This window comes from Notothenia rossii, assembly GCF_949606895.1.
Source record: "Notothenia rossii genome assembly, chromosome: 5".
Taxonomy (NCBI): Eukaryota; Metazoa; Chordata; class Actinopteri; order Perciformes; family Nototheniidae; genus Notothenia; species Notothenia rossii.
The window spans coordinates 44381566-44395172 of record NC_136903.1 but is presented as its reverse complement, the minus strand read 5'-3'; the positions used below and the strand labels follow the sequence as shown (position 1 = coordinate 44395172).

Below are 13607 nucleotides of genomic sequence, written 5' to 3'. Positions count from 1 at the left end.
GTTAAACCTTTATTAACTAGCATATATTAATACAATAATATTATTTCACGTGACGATATACTCCAGTCCAGTATGTGGCAGTATGCACTTCATAACTAACGTTTGCAACCTGTAAAAAAACAAGCGAAGAAGAATACCCGAACCAGGAAGTCCAATATCAGATGTTTCAGATCCACCATCAAAACAAACCGAGACGAGACTGTTAAATATATTTTCCTGTGCTCAACTGGAATCAAATTCTTCTTGACATGGATGGTATGTCCTGATTTAACAGCCTAACAATCCGTCTTGATAGTTGTTTCCTGTTTATAGCTATATATAATCGACCTAATGTTAGCTTACATTAGCTGGTTAGCTTGGGGTGGGTTGTCAGCTTTATTAGCTCAGCTGTCAGGCGTTTTGATTTCCAGTTGTTTCGTTTATCATATTATGTAACTATAGTTGCTACACTGACTATTAATTAGTTTTTTCTGATTAATTTAACATCTTGTCTTAACGCTAGCTTCGACAAACTATATAAGACAAAGGTTTACAATTGCTCAATACATGAGCACTTATGCGAAAGAAACAATAGCTTTTTACACCAGAATGTAAAAATAAAGTTGTTGTTTTTTCTTTAAGTTCTATTTATTGATTATATTATAGGGACATTTTAATTGAGCTAGGTTATAAAAAGTAAGATAACACATTTGATATAGTGAATCATGTTTTATTATTTCCTCAGTACATGATAACTGAAAGCTATTCCAGAACAAATTCTTTGATGCCTTTTTTATATATATATACAATATATATATATTGTTTTTTGTTTCTGTTTTGCATTGAATTTGACAGCATTTTTGCCTTTTATGATTTTATGTTAGAATCATTTATATTGTCTCCAGTTGTGTATTTGTAGTTTTTTGACAATATTTGTAAAGTGTATTGGAAAAGAGGCACCAGAGGACCATACCAAATATGAACCAAAATGATTATCAAGAAAAAGGTTTTCCTGATGCAAAGGGCGTCAGATGTAGGTTTCTTTTAAGAACTACTTCTGAAAACATTTAGAAGTAAAAGGTTCCTTTATATGTCTCCTTACTGTTTCTCTTTTAATAATTCTGTTAATTTTCTTAACAATTTATTATTATATAATTCAAAATTAGTATATTGCTGTATGTTACTGTTTATATAATGCACACTCTGTCTGCCACTGTCTCCACAGAAACACTCTTCCAGCTAAAGGTATGTACCTGCAAAAAGGTTTAATCTATATCAGGTTGTTCTAACTTAAACATGTTCATTGTTTATTCATTTACTTTGAATGTTTCTCTGTGGGTCACAGTTCACTTCCAAGCAGCTCGAAAGACTGGCCAAGAAGTCAGAGAAGGAGGCTGAGAAGGAGCAGGCCAAGGTCAAGAAGGTGAGCACACTGCCAGGCTGAGCATCTGGGGCGGGGCTGAATGATGTCATCACAATGTGTCATCAGTTCCCTTTCCGTCTGTTATACTCCTATCCCCCTCTGTAATGACTTTCTATCTTCATCTCTACTGTGAACACTACAAAAAGGAACAATTACAAAAAATGTTTTCTTTTTTTAAAAGGTCAAGCTTTGTGTTGGACATATTCATTGTTAAGTATTATTTCATAGTTAAACATTTATTTTCTTTAGATTATTTTAAAGTTTATTAAGTGTAATTATCATAGTTCATTTAAGTAGCTCTTTTTGGGGGGTGTTTAGGCACGAGGAAAGGTACATGTTTTTGACCAAATAGTTTGACCTCCCATTGTTCTTTGTTCTGTTTGATGGTGGATATCTCAGATTCTTGGACAATGGAACTGATCCTGCATAATATTTAACCCCTGGTACTTCAGCTGCACTTTGATTTAGAGTTTTTGATTTGTTTGTTTTTTGACAAATCCCCGTACACTTAGTTTGGTGATTAGTTTTCAGGTTGTATTCACTAAGTGCACCTCTTTTCTTTCTTCTCTTTCCTTACATAAAGGTTGTAGAACGTGCTTTGTGCTCTTTGGCAGCTGAAGGGTGGTGACGATGTTTGGGTGTGGCTGTCTTTGTGCCAGGAACTCTTGTCTCCAGATTTATGAAGTCATTTTTAAATATAGCCTAGACAATGACAAATGACAATAAAGGCTTATTTGACGAGTCATAATTGAATATATTAGTCGATAATACAGTCAGTATTAGTTTGAAACAAACGGGAAGCTTTTTTCTTTGTTTGACATCATCATTTTTTATGTCTTTTCTCATATTTAAAATATTCTGAGCTAAAACACTTTTGGTTTTCAAACTTTTTTACCATTAGCTCGTCGATTAAAAGATATTCGTTTTTTTACAATTCATTTTTACATCAGACAATTTATGCAATGTTCAATTGTATTTTCAAGATGTATAAAAAAAACATGAATTTAGGGCGTAATTATTGGAAATCTTTTTCTGTTATTATTGTTATATGCACTATAATTATTAATGTACATTATATAAATATGAATCCATACATTCATTTCAATTAGATATTCAGAAAATATAAATACATTTCACACATATATTTACAAAATGTAAATACTTTATTCCCAGATCAATAATAAATACAAATCGATTTCTCCTTGATAATTTGTAAATATTAATCAAATTCCACCAGATAATTGTTCAATCTAAATCAAGTTTGTTCAATTCATTTGTTAATAAAAACTCAATAGAATTACTAAATCCAACATGTTTTAACTGTTGCTTTTATAACATGTAATTATTATTAGTGTTTTTATTTAAATAATGTATTCAGTAAATCCACGTGTACTGGTCCTACAGTATCACATCAGGAGTGTCACGCATCAGTCAGCAGGGGGCAGTATATCTTTGGCATTGACTAGGAGGGCCCTTTGGTTGTTTTTTGTGTTAATATTCCTTTTGTAAAGTCATTGGACATATCTGTTACTGTTTGGGTAACAGATTACAGAGGAGATATCAACATGACTTCTCTCATGGTGATGTGGTCACAAACATTTTTACTGTTTAAAATATGACTGTTAGTTTTTCTTATGTCAACTTGTCAGCTTCACCTTTCAATATGCAATTTACACAAGGATATCCAGTGATATCTCATATACAATGAGAATACTAACAACAAATGTCATCTCTGCAAACAAGAAGAGATGACATTTACAAACTATTATTTGTATTTTGTATGTATCCTCCGTCTATCCTATGTTGCATTTCCTATATATCTTATTAGAATATAGCACTTTGTTTTTAATGCTGTATAATCTGTGATTTTGTTCAGGTCAAATTAAGTGTATTGCTGTGTGTTGGTCTTAACCGTTCAAATATGTGTACACATACATGGAAGATTCATTTAAATGAGGTACATTGCAGATGCATCTTCCAGTGTTAACAATGTCTTTGTCTCATCACCAGGCATTGCAGCAGAAAAATGTGGAATGTGCCAGAATTTATGCAGAGAACGCTATCCGAAAAAAAAACGAAGGCCTGAATTGGCTGCGCATGGCGTCTCGAGTAGACGCCGTGGCTTCTAAAGTCCAGACTGCTGTCACCATGAAGGGGGTGAGTAACTGTTTAACCTCTGTGGTGCTGTCTCCCGCACACTGTACACAGCTTAGAACCAGCTCATTTCATCTTCGGTATGCATCATAAAGGCTTTTATTACCATCAGGTTACCAAAAGCATGGGCCAGGTGACCAAAGCTCTGGACAAAGCTCTTGGCTCCATGGATCTCCAGAAGGTCTCCCTAGTCATGGATAAGTTTGAAACCCAAGTCCAGAACCTGGACGTCCACACCTCAGTGAGTGGTTCCACACTGTTTATTTGTATTTTCTTTCCAGTGTTTTGAACAAAGCCTGCTTTGACAACTCAACATTTTTAGGTAGTCCATATTCAGATAAAAGGGACATGTGTGACTTATACTAATCCCAGTTGTTCACCTGAGGCGTTTTCTTTTGTCTTATTCTAAACCATACTACTCAATCCTACACCAGGTGATGGAGGACTCCATGAGCTCTGCAACGACGCTGACCACACCTCAGGACCAGGTGGATGACCTGATCCACCAGATAGCAGAGGAGAGCGGCCTGGAGGTGATGGACCAGCTCAGCCAGCTGCCTGCAGGGGCCACCTCGGTGGGCCCCGAGAGCTCGAGGAGCCAGGACAGGGAGGACCTGCTGTCCCGACGGTAAGGGCGTGTCATCATCGGAACCAGAAATCCCTTGTATCATAAAGCTTTATTTATATAGCACTTTTCATACAGCACTTGCAGCTCAAAGTGCTTTACAAAATGGCACACATCACAAGTTAAAAACAAACAGCAAGAAATTCCCCTCAGATCAGATGTTAAGACCTTTTCCTATACATGCAGCATAGCAGCAAAATATAACATTTGAACAGGTTAAGAGACACATTGTGCTATAAGGTATAATAATAAGAATAAAATAAATAATGATTCCTCTCTGGGAAAAATAAGACACAAGACTAAGTGAATCGATGCAAAAATATAAAACCCTAAAAAATAAATATTACAAGACTATAACATGACGAGTAAACAAATATTATATTTAACTATAGTGAGTGGGAGAAGGCGGAGCTGTGTACTGGTGCATTGATAGGGGGACAGACAGCAGAGTGGGGCAGTGATGATGTGTTTTCGTAGTCTGACCTGGAAGATTACAAGGACTCCCTCAACAAAAGCAATGGATTTTGGAATATTACAGAAAATCATTTTGTTGGCCAACACACATTTAGAATACTACATGTTCAGTTCAGCTGGATAATCTCCACATATTAACATCACTTTATGATTTTTGAAGCATAAATTCAATCTCCTGAACTGAGAAGCTAATGTTGCGCTATAAATGAACTACATTAAGGTCACATGACTTCACGTCACCACCGCCAAGCTAAAGGCGACTAATCCTCCGGCTGACACTTGTTAGCAACCAGCGTTTGTATGACACATAGAAGCTTTGGAAATTCACCAGTGGGGTTTTTACTGACGTATTTAATGTCGTAGAACAAAACGTAAAAAACTCTTCAGCTTGTGTTAACCACATACCTTATTCAGGCTGTTAACCAAAAACACATTTAAAAAAACCATTGACTCCGAGATGAGGGAACCGGTAATGGTAAAATGCTAACTCACTTCCAGGTTTTTAGAACTCGGCCCCGCACCACTCTAGGTTACAGAGTAAGTGGACCAATCTCTGAGTTACAGATGAGCAGCAACATCTGTGTGTCTGGAAAGACTCTTCGCACTCTGTTCACTTTCTGCCATCGGGATAACTAGATGCACATGACCAGGCAGGCCTGCAGTTAGAATAGAGCATGAGATCAGGAAATTGGGTTACTGAGCACGACAACAACTACGATTTCCTTCAGTCCAAAACAGATTTGATCAGTTAGATTTTTGACTGATTTATTTTTGATTCCTAATCAGTTCGCCAACACAACAATTTCTCCAGCCTTTTAAATGTTAAGATTAGCTGCCGACTCTGTTTCATTTTAAATCTCATATGTAATAGTTTAAAGAAGATTCACTCTGGGCTCTGGGAAATTGTGATGGGATGTTTTTACTGTTTTCTTTGACATATATATTCAATTATTTACATTGAGGGTTCCATTTTTCATATTCTCTATAATTTAATGCCCCATTAGGTGCTTAAAATAGTTGTGTAAGTGTTGATGTTCGTGAAGTGCTGCATTATATATCACAAGTCACCACGCACCTACACACTGTAACTGTACCACACACACCTACACACTGCACCACACGCACCTACACACTGTACCACACACACCTACACACTGTACCACACACACCTACACACTGCACCACACACACCTACACACTGTACAACACGCACCTACACACTGTACCACACACACCTACACACTGTACCACACACACCTACACACTGCACCACACACACCTACACACTGTACAACACGCACCTACACACTGTACCACACACACCTACACACTGTACCACACACACCTACACACTGCACCACACACACCTACACACTGTACAACACGCACCTACACACTGTACCACACACACCTACACACTGCACCACACACCACTCGGTTAAAGCTCCTCCAGAGAGCCTCCTCGATGCTCGATCCTCGGTCCTCGAAGTGCATTTAGAGAAATTAGATGTCCTTCAACTTGGCGCGCTGAAATCCATTTCCGGGTCACTACCGGAGGACCGAGGAGTCGAGGAGGGGAAATTAGAGAAATGAGAAACTTTCAGAGAGGTGTTGTTCCTCTCAGCACTGACAGCTCTCTTACAGGATGCCAGCTGCTGATCCTGCTTCAGGGGCAAGCTTTAGATGAATGCAAGTTAGTCAAGAATAGTTTGCTGTAGACTGTAATGGAAAGAACATTTTCTCAAGTATTTTACTTATGTACATTTTTAAGGTACTTGTACTATCCCTGAGTATTTACTTTTGATGCTACTTATACTTCTCTAAATCTCTGAAGGAAATATTGTACTTTGTACACCACAACATTTATTTAACAGCCTGAGTTTCAGGTAACTTTTGAGATAAAGATTGAACAAAATGGAGGATATTGCTATGTTTTGCTAACATCCTTTTTAACTACCGACGTTTAACAAAAAGCAGTTCATCCAGGTACACACATCTGTTGTCTGAGTTTTTAAAAGCTCCAAAAGTAATTATGGATCTTTCGCTCTAAACTTTTTGTATGATTACATCTCAATAATGATCAAATATATCACCAAATATCCAGGATTAGAAAGAAAATGTCAGAGACTTTGATACATTACTGACACAAGACTTTTCCTTGAATTTGAGTTCAAGAAGTTCGAGAACTTTTACATTGCTGTATTTGTACTTTAACTTAAGTAAAGGTTCTGAATACTTCTTTCAATAGGAGCACTCATACTTTCAACATGTTGTTTCTTAATTAAATGTAATGATTTTAATTTTCCCCTAAGATAAAAAAATGATACACATCCTTAAAGTTGTTTTAATGAATGAATGTAAAGTTTCTTACAACATAAAAAAATATCCATTCGCTAGCTTGTTATGATCTAAGAAAAATACAATATGGTCATTCATCTCTCCTGATGATGCATAGCTAGCTTAGCCCAGGCCCCAGGAGAAGGAGTCATCCCCCCCCCCCCCCCCCACACACACACACTGACGTTTGGAGGCTGTAATTGAGTGTACTGCACCTTTTTTACGTCTTGTATCTTATTTTGATTAACACTCCCCCGTTTTCACACGTTCCAGGTTGGCTGCTTTGAGAAACTGAGTGTCCTACAGGAGTGAGACGGCTGCATCGCTGTGCAGGCAGACGAGGAGCTGTGTGTGTTTCTATTGAACTGTTCCCACCAGGAGGGCTTAATGAGTCTATCGATTTCCATTGCCATGCTCTATAAATACCACCTGAGAAGGCATGAGTCTCTGTGATTCACCTTCCCGTTTCGATCCTTCTATATCTCCTCTGCTGTTTTCCTTTGGATCTCAGTTTACCTTCAACATCTTCTTTTCTCCCTCCCCTTCCACATGCTCCTCCTGTGGCTACAGTCCCCTGCTCTCAAACCACACCATTTTGGATGTTTGCTTTGTACAAAAACACATTTTACAAACTGTATAATTGACAATGATGAAAAAGATTTTAATAAGCAGTTATAGTGATTATACGGGAGCTGGGTGGGTTAAAGATGTATATACACATTTAGGTTTTTTGGGCTCTGTCAGTCAGAGGGGTTTGAAGGGACGAGGGGACATTTAATAGGAAAGAAATACAATTTTCTTGCCAACACTAACAATAATTGTCTCCCTCCAGATCCATCCAAGCAACAAACACATTACATTATAACACTGTATACAACCAAGACTGTCCTCCAACAGTCAAAATGATTTGTTTCCTTTTATTCAGATTTATTCTTTATTATTTCTCATGCCTTTCTTCAGATTTGTTGCTTTGAACGCCTTATTTAGAATGCAAGTGATTGCATGGGTGCTTCCCCGCCAGTGCCTGAAGGAATATAGTTTAAAAAACAAAAAGAGAAACTTGACAGATGTCGGTCCGAGTGAGGGATATCCCTTCCTTTTCCTGTGTGTTTGTCCTGGTATGTGCTGACATCACCGTGATGCCATAGCTGTCATAGGGGACATTTATCCTCTATTTAACTCTGTAAAGTTGTTGTAAAGCACACTGAAACCTCACTCTGATATTTTCGGAAGCATCTCAAAATAAAGTAATATTCATCCGAGCCTGCAAACACTTTCAGGAGAACATCACATTTAGCAGGGATGAACATGCTGGATCTTTTTCTTTGACAATAATCAGTTGCTACTCCTAATTTCTAAAAGAATGTCAACAGTTTGAGTTAACCTGTTCTTTTCTGCAGTTTTTTTATTTCAATTATAGCTCTTTATTGTTTTGTGTGCTCCTTCTCTGGGTGTTCAATGTAGATGTCAGTGAGGGACGGGCAGATCAGAGCAGCTTCACCCTCTACACATGTATTCATCCATTTAACCGAGTGAGGGTCTATTTCTTTTTTCGAAGTTCAGAAAACTTTGCAGCACTTTTGTTTTCTATATTTGTCTTGTGGAAATAAAGTCTTGCCTTCTGACGGAGTCCTTCATTTGACTCAGTGGGGTTGGTGGTACGAAATAGATGTGGTTTAGTAGTGTCAGATCATATCACAAGCAACAGTGTTGGAGATATAATGCATGAGGCAGCATGTGTGAGAATCCTTGATAGACACCGCTGCACTGTTTAACAATCAAATCAAAACGTTATTTATACAGCGCTTTTCATACACAAAGGTAACACAAAGTGCTTCGCAAACAAAAGACAAACAAAAAAACAATAGTAACCCCCCTTTCCTGGGTAATAAACAGTAACACATAACTATTTGAATAATAAGAACACTTAATACACACAGGACTGAATAAGTCAAGAACAAATTCATAAATGCAATTCAGTTAAAAGCTCAGGGGCCTCATGTATAACGCCGTGCGTAGGATTCACGTGGGAAGGTTGCTTAGTAGAAATCCGAAAAATAGGTACATCAATTTTCCTACATTTTCAGATTCACCGAACATTGCGTACCGGCGAGGAAAGTACGTACGGCACTTCGTACGCCGGTTTCCCTTTATAAATCCCAATCGACTCGAAATGCGGTTCAGCTTTTGCGGGCTTCACGTAACACCCAAATGTGCCTATAAATAGTCAAATAAACGCCCATTCATTCATTCATTTTGACTGACTGCATGAAGAAGATAGCAGGAAATGACGACAGAACAGCTAAAAAAGATATCTCACACCGTGTCAGATTTTTGTTATTTTGGGGAGGTTGAGATAAATCAGTGTTTGGTGGATGCAGTTTGAACCAGAGTAGCAGCATGGAGGTCGGATCGTCACCAAAAAATAAATAAATAAGTGGTCCGAAAAAGGTTAATGACAAAAATAATACACATAGGCCTAGCTTAACCTTCCTCAGGCAGTGTGTTTGTACCGGGGACAGGAGACACCCCCTTGATGAGAAACTGTAAGAAATGATCGGGGAATCCCTCCGGAGTGGAGTCATGACGACTGGATCTGAATTATGTTTTTGTATTTGGTGGTTTGTGTTCCAGCTTTCGATCAGCAACTCTATATCCATAAACCACCAGTTAAAGGAAATACAACTAATGTGTTGTGTTATATTAGCTGTACAATTTACCATATGGTGTTCTTAGTTTCCATATCTCCTGTGTTTTACGACCGGCTTATCAAGTAGGCGGCGAACGGCATAAAACATGATTAAACATAGTATATAAAACCATGCTCGTATCTACAACCTATATTAGTGCAACACGGCGTCAGTTTAGACGTAATTCTGTCCTGCTTACCGCATAATTTATGAGAAAACATTTCATAACATTAACACAACATATTCGAGGTGGTTTTAAATAACATATCCGTATTTATTTATTTCTCCAAGTTATGTTTTTGTGTGCACTGAGGAATCGCAAACAGGCATTTGTTTAATCATTTTAAGATTGGCTTTGATCAATGTTTGAAAAATGAATTCTTCATATATGATAAATGAGAGTTAACATTTTATTTGGTATTATTTCCACATATTTCTCTCCATTCTTCCTTCTGCCAACGGTGTCGCAGTTTCTCGTGTCTCCCGTATTTGTGCTTAGTGCGTACGCATGGGTTAGAGTTTGCGTGGAGGACCGCACGTTTTCCCGTCAAGTTAGTATTTTATAAATCGCAAACATGGCGTAGAAACTGGCGTAGGCCTACGCCATTTTTTGAGCGTATATCCCTTTATAAATGATGCAGTCTTCTGGGAGGCTGTTCCACAATCATGGGCCGTAGTTATAAAAAACTGCCTCACAGTTGGTCTTTGTTTTCAGTTTAGCACTGACTTAAGGACAGTTAATAGCTAGGAAATGACCAAATAGCTTTAAAAACTAGTAAATGTATTTAAAAATTAAACCATTTATATTGTTTTACCATGGATGTCTTAAGAATGTATTTAATAAATGAACCAAATAAATGTTTGCACACTAAAACTAAAAGCTTTAAATAATATTTATGTAAATCATAACGGTATACGAAGTAAATGGACTGTACTTATATAGCGCTTTATCCAGTCTTTAAGACCCCTCAAAGCGCTTTACATACTACATGTCATTCACCCATTCACCCCATTCATACAGAGCAGTATACCTTACTCTAGGACCTAACATTCACAATCATTCACACACTGTTGGCCATGCCATCGGGATCAACTCAGGGTTAAGTATCTTGCCCAAGGATACATCGACATGTTGACTGCATGGGCTGGGATCGAACCCACAACCTTCTGGTTGAAAGACGACCACACTCCCTCACAGCCACAGTCGAAGTGTAGGTACTATTCAAGAGTCCAAAAGCCTTAGGAATTTAAATGTATTGGTAGTACTATAGTTTGTATGTGTGTGTGTTTTGCTTATCTGGCCAACCCTCGGACTGATGTTTTTGTGTGTTTATATTTGCCTCAGCGGTTTTCTTTACTGCCCTGAGTTGGTACATGAATGTTCACACGATGCAGTGATTTCACACGCAGACGCTGATGCTGCAGCTGGGTTCTCTATTCTAAACAGTTGCAGCAAATATTCCTGTGGATTCTCACTGAAGCCATCACTGGGGAAAGTGTCAAGATGGGCTTTGGGAAATGTGACAAAGGGACTTTTTTTGCATTCCTCTTCATAAGTCATGAGGTAAATGATCATACCATGGGTAAATAATTAGAACGCCCTGGGAGGGGAGCAGCAAAATGCCAGGCAGGAAGTGTGTACCCGGCAGCCCCATAACAACTGGCTGTGGCTCCGTGAAATGTCAAAGAGGAGGCCAGAGAGATCACCACAGCAGGTTGTCTTGCTCTACGTCCTTATTTTCTTTTTCTAGAAGCCTTGACTTAGCCGTGGTGACAGAAGGAGGGCGCACAACTCACGGCAACACAATAGATGAAGAACAAGCTGTCCCAGGACTGGCTCCAACTCGCTGAGAGCTGACACGTTATATCCACGATAAGCCCGGGTGGTGCTCTCCCTGGAAAATACCGACCCAGTGACCTGGCTGACCCTGAAGGGAAGTGAAACTGGAGGTTATGAATTGAGAATTACTTTTAAATATGTGAGTGACTCCCAGCAGGAGCCAGTTTCTAAAAAAAGGGATGCTTCCAGGGCCTTGCTGACAGAATGGAGGTCTCCTTTAAAGCCACTCTACAGGGCAGGGAAGGCGGTGTCAGGTTACCCAGTTGTGTCTGCTGTTTGTGTATGACAAATAAGCAATAGCTTATTGGCAGCAGGCCTGTAACTGGAAACTGCTCAGGGAGAGTGGCTGTTGATTTCCCACATGAGCATAATGGATCAGTTTCACAACATACTGCCTGAGAGGGAACAGGTACTCAGATCTTCATTTCAGAAGAAGAAATACTAGTGCAAACATGTTAATAATAATTTATAATAAGAATAAAACATGGCACCAGATCTGCTACTTGATATTTGGTCATTTGCGGACATAGTTCATGTTGTATTGAATTGATAAAGCAGGACCTTTCTTGAAACCCTTATCATGTTAGTTGATGATAAACTGGAACAAACCAGTTTATACACAAGGACATCAAGGGTCTCTCATTTATACAATATGAGTCTAGCATAGGCCTAAATGGTTCATTTTTGATAATTTCTCTTAATAAAATAGTCATACAAACTGCTGATTATAAGAAAGTGTTTCCTATTGGTTACATTTTACCGGACGTTGTGCCTGGAATGAAACATGTTTTTTTTGCCTAAATTACATTACACAAATTGACACTACTTACCGGGGTCAAAGGTCAGGGAACAGAAACTGACATTCAGGTCTTGATTAAGAGGAAAATAGAGAGGAGCTATATAAATACCATGTTTGTAAAAGACAATTAGTAAGACAATGCAATGTGAAAGAGAGGGGAGGTGGAGGCAGTTTCAATGACTACAGTCTATACTATTTACTTCAGGTAACAAAAAAACAGCATTGTTTTTTTTATATAATCCCCCCTCTCATCATACATGGGCCCTTTCTCATTTCACTAATTACCTCTCCTCGATTCCTCGACTCCTCGGTCCTCCGGTAGTGACCCGGAAATGAATTTCAGCGCACCATGTTGAAGGACATCTCATTTCTCTAAATGCACTTCGAGGACGGAGGATCGAGGGTCGAGGAGGCTCTCTGGAGGAGCTATAATCGAGGATACACGGATGTATTTCCGGCAACAGTGATGTTTCAAAGAGTCATACTGAGTGATATATATTTTACACACTGCTCTGCTTTCTGCACGGACCTCACAGCTGTTTTCACTGTAAACATCGCGTCGCGATGAAAGCAGTTACTAAAATAATATCCAGGGGATGCACAGTGGCGGAGCCAGGACATTTTCATTGGGGTGGCAAGGATGGAACCTGTGATCATTTTGGGGTGGCATTGAAATCACTATCATATGAACATAAAAATACATCTCACTAGAAAATAAGGGGTTATTTAAGGCACCTACAAAACACCTCTACATTATGTGGGATTAAGTGGTGGAATAGATCAAATAATATTCAGTATATCTATTTTTTTTGTATTCCCACAGGCAAAGTATCAACGAAGCTTACATTATACAAATGTAATGCAATATACAGACTGTTTAGCTTATGGTGATCAGCAGCACTATGAGCTCATTCTCTCAGTGTATCATCAGGAATACAGAGACACACACACATCATTTAAATAAGAGTTTTTAAATTAAATGATAGGTTAAGAATAAGCATCTTAAAATAAATAAAAAATAAACAATAGCCCGGATGCATGCAGAGCTGTCATTGGCTGAGATAAGTCCGGCCGTGCGTCACGACTCTTTTAATTGCATTTAGAGAAATTAGATGTCCTTCAACATGGCGCGCTGAAATCCGGAAGTAGTGCCTCCTTTCCTTAAAAATAAACGTTTTTTTGCTCGGAAGTAAAGGTGATTTGTGTACCTATAGGCTTAGAATATGAAAAACAATACGAGAGAACATAAACTATCAAAGTGTGGAAAATTGAGAGGAAAAAATTAT

The 13607-nt window shown here is 38.4% G+C and overlaps 1 protein-coding gene across 1 annotated transcript; it reads left to right on the top strand.

Annotated features, from left to right (window-relative positions):
* Nucleotides 1-116: 116 nt before the first annotated feature.
* chmp1a (charged multivesicular body protein 1A) lies at nucleotides 117-8617 on the top strand. The gene is made up of 7 exons (XM_079685250.1): nucleotides 117-255; nucleotides 1205-1224; nucleotides 1325-1402; nucleotides 3413-3559; nucleotides 3669-3797; nucleotides 3991-4184; nucleotides 7266-8617. The coding sequence occupies exons 1-7, from the start codon at nucleotides 249-251 to the stop codon at nucleotides 7285-7287; spliced, it is 597 nt and encodes a 198-aa protein (XP_079541376.1). The 5' UTR covers nucleotides 117-248; the 3' UTR covers nucleotides 7288-8617.
* Nucleotides 8618-13607: the final 4990 nt, after the last annotated feature.

What these genes read in the sequence shown, in the direction of transcription:
- chmp1a (XM_079685250.1), top strand. An exon ending in AAACACTCTTCCAGCTAAAG is followed by an intron (nt 1,225 to 1,324) that starts GTATGTACCTGC and finishes TGTGGGTCACAG; the next exon opens with TTCACTTCCAAGCAGCTCGA. An exon ending in ACCTGGACGTCCACACCTCA is followed by an intron (nt 3,798 to 3,990) that starts GTGAGTGGTTCC and finishes ATCCTACACCAG; the next exon opens with GTGATGGAGGACTCCATGAG.